This window comes from Chiloscyllium punctatum, chromosome 3 (genome assembly GCF_047496795.1).
Source record: "Chiloscyllium punctatum isolate Juve2018m chromosome 3, sChiPun1.3, whole genome shotgun sequence".
In the NCBI taxonomy this organism is placed as follows: Eukaryota; Metazoa; Chordata; class Chondrichthyes; order Orectolobiformes; family Hemiscylliidae; genus Chiloscyllium; species Chiloscyllium punctatum.
This window is the reverse complement of record NC_092741.1, coordinates 22,142,990-22,162,412: the sequence shown is the minus strand read 5'-3', so window position 1 is coordinate 22,162,412 and position 19,423 is coordinate 22,142,990. Positions and strand designations below refer to the sequence as shown.

General features: G+C 43.0%; 1 protein-coding gene across 5 annotated transcripts in view; it reads left to right on the top strand.

The window, feature by feature from the left end:
- Positions 1 to 19,423, top strand: part of LOC140456847 (CSC1-like protein 2) — a 211,279-nt gene that overhangs the window by 169,745 nt on the left and 22,111 nt on the right. For all 5 annotated transcript variants that reach the window (XM_072550786.1, XM_072550790.1, XM_072550789.1 and 2 more), the window contains 3 exons: positions 810 to 916; positions 4,140 to 4,226; positions 18,274 to 18,339. In XM_072550786.1, coding sequence (XP_072406887.1) covers positions 810 to 916; positions 4,140 to 4,226; positions 18,274 to 18,339 — 260 coding nt within the window. The remainder of the gene's footprint in view (positions 1 to 809; positions 917 to 4,139; positions 4,227 to 18,273; positions 18,340 to 19,423) is intronic.

Here is a 19,423-nt window from a genome sequence, read left to right as displayed (position 1 = left end):
AGCTCATTCCATACACGTACCACCCTCTGTGTGAATTTCACTGTTTGTTAGTTTTCCCAGATGCACTCCGATGTCAGCGATACATGAATGCAAGCAGCAAAGGCGGTAGCTGTGCAGGTTCTCTCGCTCCCTCTCTCCTCTTTTCCCTTTCGCGCTCTTCTTCTCGCGCTCTTAAGCAATTAAGTTTTACTGATTGGGCGCAGATAAAATTTTCTTAAACGGGCGGCATGATGGCTCAGTGGTTAGCACTGCTGCCTCACATGGTCCCAGGTTCGATTCCAGCCTTGGGCGGGGGTGGGGGGGGGGGGGGGGAACTGTCTGTGTGGAGTTAACACATTCTCCCCCTGTCCGCGTGGGTTTCCTCCGGGTGCTCCGGTTTCCTCCCACAGTCCAAAGATGTGCAGGTCAGGTGAATTGGCCATGCTAAATTGCTAGTGTTAGGCGCATTAGTCAGGGGGTAAATGTAGGGGGAATGTGTTGCTCTTTGGAGGGTCAGTGTGGACTTGTTGGGCCCAAGGGCCTGTTTCCACACTGTAGGGAATCTAATTTAATCTAAAGTCTACTCTTTTTTTTTTTTCTCAACTTAGAAATGACATGGGTTAACAAATGAAGTCAGTGATGGTTGTAGTACATGTCTGTTATGGTTTCATTGCTTATGAACAGGTTGGTAGGTGGAGGTTACCAGCAGAACTTATACCTTGTTCGGAATAATTGTCAAATGACAGTTGTAGATCCTGATTTTTCAACCACTTGACTCCATGCATCCAAAACATTTAAACTGATTTTCTTCTCTATTTCGTTTTTTGCAGAATCCCATCATTACGCAGTTTTTTCCAACAGTCCTACTATGGTGTTTCTCTGCACTTCTCCCAACCATTGTTTACTACTCAGGATTTTTTGAAGCACATTGGACAAGGTATTTTCATTTAATTCTGTGTTTTCAATGAGTGTTTCTATTTTTTAACAAAGTTTTCTGATCTAGATACATGAAAATGGCAGAAACCTGCTGAGTCAGAGTCCATTGTTTGTTCAGTGTTTCGAATCTGTGGTGAAATCATCTATTTGTATCTTTTTTTTTGCTCTGAGTAAGCCAGCAATCTGTGATAACATTTTTAGAGCAGATAGTGCCAAGAATTGTCAGGTGAGGCATTCAGTTCTGCTCAACACAAGTAAAACCTCTGCCTGAACCCACAATCCAAGAATTTCCATGTTCCTCATCTATCTCATTCGACTTTCCTTCTTCTGGCAAAATCACATTACAGTGGTCTCCTATCTTATGGTAATGTCCCTTTTGAAATGTCCTTTTCAAAAACATTTGTGGTATTACTTTTTCTGCCTGCAAACTGCCAATCCATGTCAACTTTGTTTTTCCAGTCCTTAAAAATGAATCTATGTTCATTTTCCCCGTAACTGTATGAATCAAATTTCAACCATTAGCAACAGCAAACAAAGAATCTTATGCAAGGTTTGTAGCTCAGGTTGAGGTTTAGGGTGTAGGTTTGATATCCAGCCGTTTCATTACCTGGCTAGGTAACATCATCAGTGGCGACCTCCAAGTGAAGCGAAGCTGTTGTCTCCTGCTTTCTATTTATATCTTTCTCCTGGATGGGGTTCCTGGGGTTTGTGGTGATGTCATTTCCTGTATGTTTTCTGAGGCGTTGATGGATGGTATCTAGATCTATGTGTTTGTTTGTGGTGTTGTGGTTGGAGTGCCAGGCCTCTAGGAATTCTCTGGCATGTCGTTGCTTAGCCAGTCTCAGGATAGATGTGTTGTCCTAGTCCAAGTGGTGGGTTTTTTTTCATCCGTGTGTAGGGCTATGAGGGAGAGAGGGTTGTGTCTTTTTGTGGCTAGCTGGTGTTCATGTATCCTGGTGGCTAACTTTCTTCCTGTCTGTCCTACGTAGTGTTTGTGGCAGTCCTTGCGTGGAATTTTATAGACTACGTTGGTTTTGTCCATGGGTTGTACTGGGTCTTTTAAGTTTGTTAGTTTTTGTTTGAGAGTGTTGGTGGGTTTGTGTGCTATTAGGGTTCTGAGGGGTCTTAGTAATCTGGCTGTCATTTCTGAAACTTCTTTGATGTATGGTAAGGTGGTTAGGGTTTCTGGCTGTGTTTGGTCTCCTTGTCGTGGATTGTTCTTGAGGAATCTGTAGACTGTGTATTTTTTTTTTGAGTATCCTTTCTTCTTGAATACGTCGTATACGTGGTTCTCTGTTTTCCGAAGTTCGTCTGTGCTGCAGTGTGTGGTGGCTCGTTGGAATAGTGTTCTGATACAGCTTCGTTTGTGTGTGTTGGGATGGTTGCTGGTGTAGTTAAGTATTTGGTCAGTGTTTGTCGGTTTTCTGTATACGCAGGTTTGTAGTTCTCCCTTGTCCATTCTTTCGACTGTGACGTCCAGGAATGCGAGTTTGTCGGTTTCTTCCTCCTTGGTGAACTTTATGCCTCTGAGGGTGTTGCTGATGATGATAAATGTCTCTTCTATCTTGTTTCTTTTTGTGATGACAAAGGTGTCATCTACGTAGCGGACCCAGATTTTTGGTTTGATGGTTGGTAGGGCTGTTTGTTCTAGTCTTTGCATTACCGCTTCTGCTATGAATCCTGATAACGGAGATCCCGTGGGTGTGCCGTTGGTTTGTTTGTAGATTATGTTGTTGAAGGTGAAGTGGGTGGTGAGGCACAGGTCCACTAGCTTCATGATGTTTTCGTTGGTAATGTAATTGGTGGTTGGGGTGTGTGAGATGGTCTCTTCTTATCTCGGTCAGAGTCACAGAAGACACCTGTTTGGCTGTTGTTCGTTCTTGACCCCTAAGGCCTTTTGAGAGATACAACCACAATCCTCCAGCAATACTTTTTTAGTCTTGCCTATTAGATTGTAGCCTGAGAATCTTCAGAAGCTTCTCCATGTCCCTTACAGCATTGCCTTTGGAGTCCTATGGTATCTATTCTTGGCTTTTCAACTAAAGATGTGTACAGCTTCTGATTTGCACAGAGAGCACCTGGCTGTAACTTCCTATATTGCCGTCTTGGTGGATTGGCTTATCTAAGATTAGGTGCCCAATGAGTAAAATCATTTTCAGCCCTTGTAACAAGTTACATGCACTTGCTGTAATCCCACTGCACTTGTCCAGCCATCATCTCTGGTTGATCTAGATGTTCCTCAACGTTTGATCTTGAACCAACTCCAAATTCTATTTTTTCCACAGTGCTAATCCTCCACCTCTGATATTGTCTTTCTCTGCTCTTATTTTAGCCCATGCATGTTGTTCATTCCATTGCTGTTCTGGTTGGCCCATGATCGCCATTTTCTGGAATCTTTCACTCCTCTAAAAATTCCGTATTTTATCCCACTCTTCACCCCTCCCTTGCCCCAGCTTCACATTCCTTTCTTGCTTTGTTCTACTCCATGTCTGCTTTTCTCCAGCCTGATGACCAAGTTCCTCTGGTGCTGTTGTGTGGTTCTGTTACTGTGTCATACCCTCACACCTTCTGGAAGTACTCCATCTGTCTTCATTTCAGGTTGTCCTTAATACCCACTAGGCTTTTTGTAATCCGTCTTGCTATTATCCTTCAGCCTGGCTTCTATTGCAGCATCTAGCAGAGAGCATTTTTGCGCTGAATACAGACGTGTAGAGTGGGCTCATGCTCACTTGCTAGAATGAGGACAATAATAGGAAAGTATAGATGTTCGTAAATTAGTCAGAGGAGAGAACTGAAATGTTTGCTTTTTCTCATAGGGAAGTAAAACTAGAATGCATTTGCACTTAAAAAGGTGCTGAGTGCTTCTCAGACACTAAAGTGCTTTTCAAATACATTCACTGTTGAACTATACCAAAAATATAGACAAATTGTACATAAGTTCCCACAATTACCATAGCTTTTTTTTTGGAAAATGATCTATCTTGGTGCTGTTCCAAGGTAAACCAGGTCACCAGGAAAGCACTCCTTTTTATTTTTTGAAATTCTATCAATCATCAAATGGTGACATTCATTGGTTCCGGGAATACCTTGTCTAAAAGATGGCTATCTCCAATAATATAGAGTTCCCGCTGTACAGTAGTGCTCATGTCTATAGAGGCTAATATACTATGACAGAGGCTTACAAATTTCTGTGCAGGTTTTAATCACAGCTGTATCTTTTTCAGATCAGGGGAGAATCGAACCACCATGCACAAATGCTATACCTTCCTTATCTTCATGGTCTTGATTCTACCATCTCTGGGTCTAAGCAGGTGAGTTGGTTCTTCTGTGAAAAAGACAATATAACATTCAGGAGATTACAGCAATTCTCCACATACTGACAAAATGTAGACATGTGGGGACAGTGCTGGTTCGTTAGTCTTAGAATGGGAAGGGGTGATAGTTTTGTTTTATTTTATTCAATTGATGTGGGCTTCACTGGTGAGGCCAGCATTTTTTGCCCAGTTAAAGGCAGTTAAGAATCAACCACACTGCTTTGGGTGTGGAGTTGTGTGTAGGCCAGACCAGGTTATGATCACTGTTTCCTTCTCTAAAGAATGTTAATGAACCCAGGTGGGTTTTTCTGACAATGATTTCATGTCATCATTAGACTCTTAATTCTAGACTCTTATTGATTTGAAATTCCACCATCTGCTCTGACCACATTTGAACCCAGGAACATTTACCTGGGCCTCGAGAGTAGTAGTCTAACAATAATACCCACTAGACCAATTCCTCCCTTTTGTGACTTTGAATAGCATTCTGGAAGTTGGGCAAGTAGTGAAAATCTTAATTTAATCTCAACACTGAACTGAAACCCCCTATTTTAAACTTGAAATCCGATCAGAACAGAGTTGGGAAAATAAGGGAAAGAGGTGCCCCTTTGTTTCTCTAACTTTTGCATTCTGTCAGAATTGCTTCTTGCTCTTCTACATGACAGCTAAAAACCAAATTAAGCAAAACGTCCAAAGGTGTATCTTAATTATCTGAGCTACATGCAATTAGGTATAAAACTAAAAGATTAGAGAAGTGAATGTGTGTTTCAGAATGGTGTAGGATAAGAGGGTTCTGATCACTGAAGCGCCAGCGCCAATGCTGGGAAAGTAGCAGCTGGTACAGTTGACACCTAGACTGTGTGCTGCTAATGTTATAGCAAGCTATATAACTGGGAAACTTAATGACCTGGATGAGTTTGTAGAATGTTTTCTGGAAAGTTCTTTGATCAGCCAGTCAAAGAGAAGACGGTATTACACCTGGTATTGTGAGATGAGATGGGATTATTAATGATCTCTCAATGAAGGTGCCATTAACTAGCAATTAAATCATTATTCTTAAATTTATTTGAGTGAAAGAAGAGTGGATCCAACTCTAGTATGTTAAACTTTAAATAAATGAGATCATGAAAGGAGAGCTGTCTAAAGTGCACTGGAAAATTAGGTTAGAGGATCGGTTAATAGAGATGCAGTGGCAGGCGTTTAGGAGCACATTTCAGAATGCTCAATAGATGCAGTAAGAACCAAAGATATCAATGGAAGGACCATGGGTACCACTTTTTTAAGGAAAAACATCAGAATTAAATCAAAAAAACCTATTGCACAAAGGTGAGTGGCAGGTCAGAATATTGGAGAAAAGCAAAGAATGACAAGATCAATAAGGAGGAAAAAATAAAAAAAACACAACTAACTCATTAAGAAAAATGTACTGTTTGTCAACGCCATTTTAGATTTGCACAATGTCAGCATTAATCCTACAGAAACCGAGTCGGGGAAATTAATAATGGAATTTATGACAGATGCATTGAATGGGTATTTTGCATCAATCTTCACGATAATGGTTACAAGTAACATAAATAGCTATATATCATGCAGTGAAAGGGAAGGTGGAACTGAGGAAAACTGCAATCACCTGAGAAAATTAAGGAGCTGTGGGTTGATAAGCCCCTGGGTCCCGCAGTATCTCCTTGTGTCTTAAAAGAAATGGCTAGTGAGATTGTTCATACATCGCTTTTAATTTTCCAAATTCCCCAGAGTTGGAGAAGTCACAGGTAGATTGGAAAATAGCAAGTGTAATGCACTTATTTAAAAAGGGAGACAGAAAACTAGAAATTTCTGGCCAACTAGCTTATGTTAAATATGTTCTAGCAGGGAGCTTGTAAGAAATTCTAGGTAATCTCTGTGATCATGGTTTTGGGAAAGGGATATAATGTTTAACCAGTTTACTTGAGTTCTTTGTTCACAGCACATTACTTCCTCGAAGGGGAACTGAAAGATGTACTGTACTTTGAATTTGCAGAAGACAATTAACAAGGTGTCAAATAGAGGGTTATTTCAGAAAATTTAAAAAAAAATCATGATGCAAGGAGAAACATTGGCAGGGATAGATGATTGACTATCTAACAAAGCAGAGAGTAGACTGTAATAGGTCACATTCAGCTTGACATAAGGTAACAAGTGGTTCCATGGTGGGACCTCCATTTTTTTTTAAGTAGTGATTTGGGTTAATATAAAGCTATACAAGTAGTTAAATTTGAGCGCACACAAGGTAGAAAAGTAAGTTGTGAAGAGGACAGGAAGTTTGAAGGATATAGATAGATAGGTTGTGACTGTGAGCAAAGATATGCCTAATGAAGTATAATGAGAGAAAATAGGAAATGGTCTAGTTCGTCAGGAAGAATAAAACAGGTAAAATTTAAATGCTAAGATAGCTAAGCTCTGATTAGCAGAGGGATCCAGGTGACCTGGTGCATGGGTTTCTAAAAGTCGGTACGCAGGTACAACAAATAATTAGGAAAGCTAATATTATCGTTTTGTAATGAAGAACAATGAACACAAAATTAGGGATCTATCCCTTGGTTGTACAAAGCATTGGTGAGACCGTATCTGTACACTGTACACACTGATGATCTCCTTATTTAAGGAATGCTTCAAATTCAGAAAAAGCTTATTAAACTATTCTAGTGCCAATCACCCATAGCTGCTTCAACAAAGATCTTCCACCCACCCATCCATCGTGAGGTCAAAAGTGTAGACTTTTGCTGATGATTGCACAAGGTTCAGTAGTATTTGCAACTCCTCAGATACCGAAGCAATGTCCAAATGCAACAAGCCCCTGCACAGTATCCAGGCTTAAGCTTAAAGGTAGCAAGTCACACTCTCACCACATAAATGCTAGGCAATAACCATCTCCAACAAGAGATGATCTAATAATTGTCCCTTGACACTCAATGGCATCACAATAATTGAATCTTGCACCCTGCCCCCAGCCCTCTACTATCGATATTGTAAGGTTGCCATTGACTAGAAACTGAATTGAACTCGCTATATTAATGGCAACCAGAGCAGAGCAGGTCAGAGTCTAGGACTCCTGCAGTAGGTAACTCATCACCTGACTCCCCAAAGCCTGTCCACCATCTACAATGCACAAGATCAGAGTGTGATGGAATATTCCCCACTTTCTGAATGAGTGTGGCACCAAAAATACATAAGCCTGACACTCTTCAGGTCAAAGTAACCTGCTTGATTAGCATCATGTCCACAAATATCCACTCCCTCCTCCACCTCGGCCCTGTATCCCACTTACACTGCAGAAATTCATGAAAGCTGTTTAGACAGCATCTTCCATTTCCACAAGTCAGACAGCTTCATACAGTGTTTATTGAATGCCTGGCCTAACATGGTTTTAAAAATAAGAGTTCATTGTGTCCACAGGGGCACTTGAGTGATAGTAAATGAGGGTGAATGGAAAGGTCATTGCCATCAGCATTAAGATACTCAAATTTTACAATTAGACAACACACTGAATAAGATAAAATCTGGAACTTGAATCAATAAAGTTTTGGCTTAGGCTAGCAAACAGTGTCTTGTAAGTGTTGGGAGAATTTTAGAAATCATTCTCTAAATGAAGCATGAGCTCAATCCCTTCTACCAGGCCTGATTTACATGTTCTGCTGCTTGTCTGCTCAAGGTTCTCTCAGACCCGTGCAATAATCCATTTTGAGAGCTCATTCTTTACGGCGATCCATGAACATAGAACATAGAAAAATACAGCGCAGAACAGGCCCTTTGGCCCTCGATGTTGCGTCGATCCAAGCCCACCTAACCTACACTAGCCCACTATCCTCCGGAGAGTCCACCACTGCTACAGGCAGGGCATTCCATGAACTCACGACTCGCTGAGTAAAGAATCTATCCCTAACATCTGTCCTATACCTACCAGCGAGAAAGCCTCGATGTTTGTTGTTTGCCTCTGCCTTGCAAAAAGTCATTTTTGGCTAAAAATTATATCCATTTGGCCACACCTTGACTGGGATTAGAAACTCATAATTTGGACACTTGCATATAAAAATGAGTATTTATGTTACAGTAGAGTTTAGGATATGTTTTAAGGCTTCTGTCAGTTTTCTTAGAGAGGTTTCTAATCAGTCTGCATCCTGATCACCAGGACAAAAGTATAAAATAATAGATTCTGCTTCTTTATGATCTATCTTTAGATTTGAGCTATGGGGGAGGCTGAATGGAGTGTCTGAGGCTGAGAGGTGACCTTAGAGGTTTATAAAATCATGAGGGGCATGGATAGAGACAACAGACAAGCCCCTTTCCTTGGGGTGGGGGGGGGGGGGGAGCAGAACCTTGATGGTATCGGTTTAGAGTGAGGTGGGGAAATATTTAAAAGGGACCTAAGCGGCAACTTTTTCACTCTGATAGTGGTGAATGTATGGAATGAGCTGCCAGAGGAAGTGGTGGAGGCTGGTACGATTACAACATTTAAGAGGCATCTGGATAGGTTTTTGAATAAGCAAGGTTTTAGAGGTATATGGGCCAAGTGCTGGCAAATGGGGTTAGATTAGGTTAGGATATCTGGTCGGCATGGATGAGTTGGACCAAAGGGTCTGTTTCCATGCTGTACATTTCTAGGACTCTAAATAAGACAGTCAGCTACAAGTTCCCATAAAGCCACTCATCCTGAATTGGAAATTTAATGCCATTCCTCAGTATCATTGGCTCAAAATCCTAGTACATGGACTGCAACAGTTCAAGGAGGCAGCTCGACATCACCTTCTCAAGAGCAGCTAGGGTCAGGCAATAAAGAGCAGATGGGATTTCAGCCCAGACCTCCTGGCTAAGAGGTAGGGATACTAGCACTGCACCACAACAGCCTACAATAAGAAGTCTAAGTATTTTGAATCAACTTATTCAGATATCTTACAACACACTTCTGGAGATGGTTGGGGCTTAATAATGGGCCTTCAGGACCAGAGGCAGGGATACTTTGCTTGTAGCCACTGATGTTTGTTGTGGTGTTCCAGTGGTGTCAGTATTAGGAATGCAGCGGTTCCTGAAGTATGAACATAAGAACTAGGAGCAGGAGTAGGCTGCCCGGACCTTTGAGCTTGTTCTGCCATTCAATAAGTTCACGCATGATCTTTTCATGGATTCAGATCCACTTGCACTCTCACCATATCCTTTGATTCCTTTATTGTTCACAAAAAACTACCTTAGCTTTAAAAATGTTTACTGAAGTAGTGTCAACTACTTCACTGGGCAAGGAATTCCACAGATTAACAACCCTGTGGGTGATTAAGTTCCTTCTCAATTTAGTCCTAAGTCTGCTTCATCTAATCTTGAGGCTTTGTCCTCTTGTCCTAGCTTCACCTGCCAATGGGAACATCCTTATCTTATCTATTCTGTTCATAATTTTATGTTTCTGTAAGGACCCCTCTCAATCTTCTGAATTCCAATGAATACAATCCCAATCTACTCGGTCTTTCCTGATAAACCAACCCCCTGAACTCTGGAATCAACCTCCTCTGCACCCCCTCGAGTGCCAGTACATCCTTTCTCAAGTAAAGAGACCAAATGGCACGCAGTAATCATAGTGTGGCCTCACCAGCACCTTGTAAAGTTGCAATATAACCTCTTGGCTTTTAAACTCAATCCCTTTAACAATGAAGGACAAAATTCCATTTATCTTCCTAATTACTTGTACCTGCAGACCAACCTTCTGTGATTCACGCAGGACACCCAGGTCCCTCTACTTAGCAGCATACTGCAACCTTTTACCATTCAAGTAATACTCCTTTTTACTACTATTTCAACCAAAATGTATAACTTCACATTTATTTACATTGTATTCCATCTACCAGACCTTTGCTCACTCACTCAATGTTTCCCTTTTTCCTCTGCAAAGTTTTGCAGTTCTCTGCACACTTTGCTCTGCCACTCATCTTAGTGTCATCTTCAAACTTTGACCCCTACATGTGGTCCCAACTCCAAATCACCTATGTAAATTGTAAATAATTGCGGTCCCAACGCAGATCCCTGAGGCACACCACTGATCAGTTTGCCAGCCAGAATAGCATTCAATCCTCACTCTTTGCTTCCTGTTGGTCAGCCAATCTTCTATCTATGCTAATGCTTTATCCCTAATGCCTGCATCCTTATCTTGTGTGGCACCTTGTCAAAGGCCTTTTGTAAATCTAGACGTACCACATCCACTGAGTCCCCATTGTCCACTTTGCTTGTAATGTCTTCATAGAATTCCAAAAGATTTGTTAAGCATGACCTGCCCTTCAATCCGTGCTTTGTCTGCCCAACGGGACCATTTCTATTGAGATGCCTTGCTAGTTCTTCCTTGGTACTAGACTCCAGCATCTTCCAATACAGAGGTTAAGCTAACTGGTCTATAAATTCCCCATCTTTTGTCTACCTCCCTTTTGTTTTAGAACATAGAACATAGAACAATACAGCACAGAACAGGCCCTTCGGCCCACAATGTTGTGCCGAACTTCTAACCTAGATTAAGCACCCATCCATGTACCTATCCAAATGCCGCTTAAAGGTCGCCAATGATTCTGACTCTACCACTCCCACGGGCAGCGCATTCCATGCCCCCACCACTCTCTGGGTAAAGAACCCACCCCTGACATCTCCCCTATACCTTCCACCCTTCACCTTAAATTTATGTCCCCTTGTAACACTCTGTTGTACCCGGGGAAAAAGTTTCTGACTGTCTACTCTATCTATTCCCCTGATCATCTTATAAACCTCTATCAAGTCACCCCTCATCCTTCGCCGTTCCAACGAGAAAAGGCCGAGAACTCTCAACCTATCCTCGTACGACCTACTCTCCATTCCAGGCAACATCCTGGTAAATCTTCTCTGCACCCTCTCCAAAGCTTCCACTTCTTTCCTAAAGTGAGGCGACCAGAACTGCACACAGTACTCCAACTGTGGCCTAACCAAAGTCCTGTATAGCTGCAACATCACTTCACGACTCTTGAATTCAATCCCTCTGCTAATGAACGATAATACTCCATAGGCCTTCTTACAAACTCTATCCACCTGAGTGGCAACCTTCAAAGATCTATGTACATAGACCCCAAGATCCCTCTGTTCCTCCACCTGACTAAGAACCCGACCATTAACCCTGTATTCCGCATTCTTATTTGTTCTTCCGAAATGGACAACCTCACACTTGGCAGGGTTGAACTCCATCTGCCACTCCTCAGCCCAGCTCTGCATCATATCCAAGTCCCTCTGCATCCGACAACAGCCCTCCTCACTGTCCACAACTCCACCTATCTTCGTATCATCTGCAAATTTACTGACCCACCCTTCGACTCCCTCATCTAAGTCATTAATAAAAATTACAAACAGCAGAGGACCCAGAACTGAACCCTGCAGAACTCCACTTGTAACTGGGCTCCAGGCTGAATATTTACCATCTACCACCACTCTCTGCCTTCGACCGGTTAGCCAGTTTTCTATCCAATTGGCCAAATTTCCCTCTATCCCATGCCTCCTGACTTTCCGCATAAGCCTACCATGGGGAACCTTATCAAATGCCTTACTAAAATCCATGTACACTACATCCACTGCTCTACCCTCATCCACATGCTTGGTCACCTCCTCGAAGAATTCAATAAGACTTGTAAGGCAAGACCTACCCTTCACAAATCCGTGCTGGCTGTCCCTAATCAAGCAGTGTCTTTCCAGATACTCGTAAATCCTATCCCTCAGTACCCTTTCCATTACTTTGCCTACCACAGAAGTAAGACTAACTGGCCTGTAATTCCCGGGGTTATCCCTATTCCCTTTTTTGAACAGGGGCACAACATTCGCTACTCTCCAGTCCCCTGGTACCACCCCCGTTGCCAGTGAAGATGAGAAGATCATTGCCAACGGTACTGCAATTTCCTCTCTTGCTTCCCACATAATCCTAGGATATATCCCGTCAGGCCCAGGGGACTTGTCTATCCTCAAGTTGTTCAAAATGTCCAACACATCTTCCTTCCGAACAGGTATCTCTTCTAGCTTAACAGTCCGTTTCACACTCTCCTCTTCAACAATACGGTCCCTCTTGTTCGTAAATACTGAAGAGAAGTACTTGTTCAAGACCTCTCCTATCTCTTCCGACTCAATACACAGTCTCCCACTACTGTCCTTGATCGGACCTACCCTCGTTCTCGTCATTCTCAGGTTTCTCACATACGCATAAAATGCCTTGGGGTTATCCTTGATCCTATCCGCCAAGGATTTTTCATGCCCTCTCTTAGCTCTCCTAATCCCTTTCTTCAGGTCCCTTCTGGCTATCCTGTATCCCTCCACTGCTCTGTCTGAACCCTGTTTCCTCAACCTTGTGTAAGCCTCCTTCTTCCTCTTTACTAGACATTCAACCTCCCTCGTCAACCAAGGCTCCCTCACACGACCATTTCTTTCCTGCCTGATAGATACATACATATCAAGGACATGTCGTATCTGCTCTTTGAAAAAGTTCCACATTTCCACCACATCCTTCCCTGACAGCCTATGCTCCTCAAATCCTGTCTTACAGCATCGTAATTTCCCTTCCCCTAATTGTAAAATCTACCTTGTTGTGCGCACCTATCTCTCTCCATAACCAAGGTGAAAGTCACAGAATTGTGGTCGCCATCACCAAAATGTTCACCCACTAACAAGCCCACCACTTGTCCCGGTTCATTACCGAGTACCAAATCCAATATGGCCTCCCCTCTGGTTGGACACTCTACATACTGCGTTAGAAAAGCTTCCTGGACACACTGCACAAACACCGCCCCATCCAATCTACTTGATCTAAAGAGCTTCCAATCAATATTTGGGAAGTTGAAGTCGCCCATGACTACGACCCTGTGGCTTCTGCACCTTTCCAAAATCTGTTTCCCAATCTGTTTCTCCACATCTCTGCTGCTATTGGGGGGCCTATAGTAAACACCCAACAAGGTGACTGCACCTTTCCTATTTCTGACTTCAGCCCATACTACCTCCAGAGGCAGATCCCCCTCAAACTTCCTTTCTGCAGCCGTTATACCATTTCTAACTAGCAATGCCACCCCCCCTCCTTTTTTACCACCTTCCCTAATCTTACTGAAACATCTGTAACCAGGAACCTCCAACAGCCATTCCTGTCCCTCATCTATCCATGTTTCCGTGATGGCCACAACATCGTAGTCCCAGGTACCGATCCACGCCTTTAGTTCACCCACCTTATTTCTGATACTCCTTGCATTGAAGTATACGCACTTGAGCCCATCTCTGTGTCCGCAAGTAGTCCCTGTCAGTGCTACCTTCTCCACAGCCTCCCTACAGTCTTGGGCATCCTGACACACAGCTAGCTTACTTGCTGGACTACAAGTCCGGATCCCATTCCCCCTGCCAAATTAGTTTAAACCCCCCCGAAGAGTGCTAGCAAACCTACCCCCCAGGATATTGGTGCCCTTCTGGTTCAGGTGCAACCCGTCCTGTTTATACAGGTCCCACCTTCCCCAGAATGCAGTCCAATTGTCCAAATATCTGAAGCCCTCCCTCCTACACCATCCTTGCAGCCACGTGTTCAACTGCACTCTCTCCCTATTCTTTGCCTCACTGTCACGTGGCACCGGCAACAACCCAGAGATGACGACTCTGTCTGTCCTAGCTTTTAGCTTCCAGCCTAACTCCTTGAGCTCTTGAATGACCTCCCCACCCCTCTTCCTACCTATGTCGTTGCTGCCAATGTGTACCATGACTTCTGGCTGCACACCCTCCCCCTTAAGGATTCTGAAGACACGGTCCGAGACGTCTCGGACCCTAGCACCCGGGAGGCAACAAACCATCCGAGAGTCTCGCCCATGTCCACAGAACCGCCTGTCCGTCCCTCTAACTAGAGAGTCCCCTATAACTAGCGCTCTCCTCCTCTCCCCCTTTTCCTTCTGAGTCTCAGAGCCACAGACCCCTTCACTGCAGCTTACACCTGCAAGGCTGTCCCCCCCAACAGTTTCCAAAGCTGTATACTTTTTTTTTAGGGGAACGACCACAGGGGAACCCTGCACTGCCTGCTTCCTCCTCTTCCCACCTCTAACTGTTACCCAGCTACCTCTGTTCTCCGGCGTAACTATGTCCCTGTAGCTTCTATCAATCACCTTCTCAGCCTCTCGAATAATCCTCAGTTCATCCAGCTCCAGTTCCAGTTCCCTAACTCGTTCGGTGAGGATCAGGATCTGACTGCATTTCCTGCAGACTAAGTCGGCAGGAGTATCGGTGGTCACCCCTACCTCAAACATCCTGCAGGAGGAACATTCCACCGCCTGCGCTGCAGTGACTGTACACTTTGTCTCCAAAAACAAGAACACTGAGTCAATAACACTGAGTCACTTACCTGTGGACTTTAAAGTTAGGTTAGAGGAGGAGGGTGGGAGGGAGTAGGACCTGGGGTCTAGAACACACCCACTCAAATACTAATCACTTACCTTCCCGCCCAGCTATGCGCTCCAACCTCACTTCCGCTGCCCGCTACAGGTAAGTAATTTTGAAACAAACTGTCTTACCTTAGCTGTAGTCTCCCGGGTTCGCTTTTCCTCGGCCGCTGCTCCCACTCAAAAACCGGTAATGTCACACTAGCTGTTTTCCAGTCTGCTGGGACTGCCCCAGAGTCCAGTGAAATTTGGAAAATTACTGTCAGTGCACCTGCTATTTCTCCCGCCAACTCTTTTTGTACCCTGGGACACATTCCATCAGCCCAGGAGACTTATCAATCCTTAGCTCCATTACCTTGCCCAACACTAGCTCGTTCCGTAATAATGATTATACCCAGGTCTCTTTGTCAATTACTGACATATCAGTAGTGTCCTCCACTGTGAAGACCAATACAAGGTACCTGTTCAATGCCTCGGCAATTTCATCATATCCCATAACTAAATTCCCCTTCTCATCCTCTAAAGGACCAATGTTTACTTTAGCCACTCTTTTTTTCATTTTATATATTTATAGGAACTTTTGCTATCTGTCTTTATGTTCTGTGCTGTTTTTTTTCTCATGTTCTGTCTTGTCTTTATGGCTCTTTTTGTGGCTTTCTCTTGATCTTTAAAGTTTTCCCAGTCTTCTAGTTTCGTGGGGGGTTTTTTGGCCACTTTGTATGCCTTGTCTTTCAATTTGGTAGCCTCCCCTATTTCCTTAGACACCCATGGCAGGTTACCCCTTTTCTTATAGTCCTTCCTTTTCACTAGAATATTCTTTTGCTAAGCACTTTGAAAAATTACTTTGAAAATCCTCCACTGCTCATCAACTGCCCCATCATAAAATCTTTGTTTCCAGTCTACTTCAGCCAAGTCCTCCCTCATTCTATTGTAGTCCCCCTTGTTCAAGCACAGGACCTGAGTATTGGATTTTATCTTCACACGCTCCATCTGTATTCTAAATGCAACCAAACTGTGATTATTCCTTCCAAGAGGATCCCTAACTGAAGTAATTAATTAATTCCTGTCTCATTACACAGGACGAGATTTAGGATAGCTTGCTCCATTACATACTGTTCAAGAAAACGATCACAGATACTTTCAAAGAACAACTCCTCAAGGCTACCTTGACCAAGCCGGTTCGACCAATTGACATGTAGATTAAAATCCCTATGATAATTGCCATGTCACTTTTACAGGCATTAGTTTTTTGTTTATTGCCCACCCCAATGTGATATTATTTGGTGGCCTATTGACTATGCCTATCAGTGACTTTTTCCTCTTAGGATTTCTACTTTCCACCCAAATGGATTCCACCTCATTCTCCATCGAACCTATACCATCTCTCAGCAACACACTGAATATCAGAACTGCACCACATCCTTTACTTTCCTGCCTGTCCTTCCAAATAGTCTGATACCCCTGGATGTTTACCTCCCAGTTGTGACTGTCTGTAACTGTGTCCGTAATAGTTACCAAGTCGTAGTCATTCATGATGATTTGTGCCGTTAAGTCATCAACCTTGTTCTGAATCCTGCGAACATTCAGTTAAAATGCCTTTATGCTAGCATTCTTGCCCTCCTGATTTTCAATTAATGACCTATATTTTGCTATGCAATTTCAAAATTTATAGATAGTTAACAATGCTTCCAAGTTTTGCACTGAGGAGGCTATTTCTCATAAGGCCATAATATATAAGGACAGAATTGGGCCATTCAGCCCATCGAGTCTACTGTCATTTGATTTGACATTTCTCAACCCCATTCTTCTGCCTTCTCCTGTTAAGTCTTGATCCTCTATCTATTTCTGTCTTAATTACACTCTAACTTTGCTTCCACAGCCTTCTATGGCAATGAGTTCCACAGATTTATCACTCTTTGGCTGAAGAAATTCCTCCTCATCTCAGTTCTAAAGGATCATTGCTTCACTCGGAGAATTTGTCCTTGGGCATTAGTGTCTCCTACTAGTGGAAGCATAATCTCTGTATTCTGTAAGTTTCAGTCTGATTCCCCCATCACCTTTCTAAACTCCAAGTACAGACCCAGAGTCTTCAATCACTCCTTATATGACAAGCCCTTCATTTCCAGAATCGTTCTTATAAATCTCCTCTGGACCGCATCCAACACCAGCACATTCTGCCTTAGGTCCGGGGCCCAAAATTATTCTCAATATTTCAAATGCGGTCTGACCAGAGCCTATTACAGCCTCAAAACGTTCTGCTCTTGTATTCTCACTCTCTCTCTAAATGAATGCTAACATTGTGTTTGCCTCCCTAACTGACAACTGAACTTGCATGTTAACCTTGAACCCCCAGGTCCCTTTTTTACTTCAGATTTCTGTAGCCTTTCCCATTTTAGAAAATAATTTACACCTGTTCTTCCCACAAAAGTGCATAACGTCTCACTTTCCCACGTTGTATTCAATCTGCCAGTCCTTTGCCCACTCTTCCAGACTGTCCAATCCCTTCTGCAACTTCCTGCTTCCTCAACACTACCCGTCACCCCTCCTGTCCTTGTTTTATCTGCAAGCTTAGCAACAGTCCTTTGTCCAGTTGATTAATGTATAAAGTGAATAATTGTCATCCCAGCATTGACCCCTATGGAACTCTGTTAGTCACCAGCTACCATCCTGACATCTTGCTTTAAAAGGGCACAAGTTGGTGGAATGGTTGGGTAGGTAGCAGGTGAAATTATTCACTTTGGCAGGGTGCAGAGAAGCAATATGAAATAGAAGGTTAAAATCTAAAGGACAGAAGAACCAAGGTCTGTGGGTGCATAAGTTATTGAAGGTGGCAGAGCAAGTTGAGAGAGCAGCTTTTTTTAAAAAAAAGCATGGAGTATCCTGGATAAGTCTAGAGTACGAAAACAATGCGTAAAATACTAATTGGAGTATCACATTCAGTTCTGGTCACCTCACCACCTGAAGGTGGTTATGGTGTTAAAGTGGATGCAGGTGAGGTTCATGATGTTTTCAGGAATAAAGAACTTCAGTTACAAAGATAAATTGGAGAAATTTGGACTTTCTTTCCTTGAAGAGGAGGTTTGAATGAGGCACTCAAAATTACGAGGTCTGCACAGGGTAGATATGGTGATACTTTTTCCATTGGTAGAAGGGTTAAGATCTAGAAGGCACTGATTTTAAAGTAATTCACAAAAGCAATGGCAACATAGTCTTTCATGCAGCGATTAGAATCTGAAATTCACTGCTCAGAATATGATGTTTCAAATGAGGTATAAGGAGTGAATGGATTATTATCATACTCTCTGAAAGGGAAGAATGTACAGAGCTATTGGGCAAAGGTGTTGAGTGGTTGTAGATAAATTCCATGTTGTGAGGTTAAAATCCTGGAACTCCCTCCTCGATTGCATTTTGGTCTCCCTAAAACAAATGGACTGCTGTAGTTCAAGAAGGCAGCTCACCACTGTCGTCTTGGACAACTAGGTAAAGGCACATTCCATGAATGAATTTTAAAAGTGCTCTTAAGAGCCAGCACAGACATGACAGATCGAATGGTCGCATTCTATGCTGTAATCATCCTATGATTCTATATTGAAAGCTGTATCTCTCAATGGGGCTTATTTCTATTCCAGTCTGGACCTGTTTTTCCGTTGGCTATTTGACAAGAAATTTCTGGAAGAAGCTAAAGTTCGATTTGAGTGAGTACCTAATGAGAGAGCCTCCCAATATTAACAAGTTGATTCACTCCTTCACCCTATCTATTAAAGTGTTCGTTGTTGCTTGCACAGATGCTCTTGGAGAATTTGAGAGATAAGTGACTGCAGAATCAGGGGACTTAACTATGATGGAGACAAATCAGAATTAATGTTTCAGGGTCAATGACCCTTCCTCGGAACTGAGGAAGGATCTCCTGACCCGAAATGCTAACTGTGATTTCTGTTCACAGATGCTGCCTGACCTGCTGAGCTTTTTCAGCAATTTGTTTTCATTAGATTTACAGCATCTGCAGTTCTTCCGGTTCTCATGACCTACGCTGCTCAGCATGTGGGTGGAAATCTGAAGAGCCATCCACTCTAGATGTTCAGAGTGGGAACCTTTTATCGAAAATGTGAACTGAAGTATAAATGTTCATTTTTTAAAAACCAAGTGCAAGCAAGCTGTATTTCAATTGACCAAGTGCATTTTGAAATAGATATCTGGCAAAAGCCAAGTTCTGTGGATGCGAGAAATCTGAAATAAAACAACGTTGGAAACACTGAACAGGGCTGGCAGCATTTGTGGAGAACAAAACTGAATTAATGTTTCAGATCAGTAGCTCTTTACTTAAGGTTGATCCTCTTCCTGTCTCCACAGATCTTTGTTGCATCTATTTCTCGCCTTTTCTTAGATTTATTCCTGAAATTAGATTAGATTAGATTCCCTACAGTGTGGAAACAGGCCCTTCGGCCCAACATGTCCACACCGACCCTCCGAAGAGCAATCCACTTTCCTCTGACTCATGTACCTAACACTATGGGCAATTTAGCCAGGTCAGTTCACCTGATCTGCACATCTTTGGTGATGTGGGAGGAAACCGGAGCACTCGGAGGAAACCCACGCAGACACGGGGAGAATGTGCAAATTCCACACACAGTTGCTCGAGGCTGGAATTGAACCTGGGACCCTGGTGCTGTGAGGCAGCCATGCTAACCACTGGGTCACTGTTCTATTTACTGTTTTCCAAAGGTGTTCTGAGTAGGCTGTCTGTGCCAGTGCAATTGAAATAATTTGTATTTCTTTGGC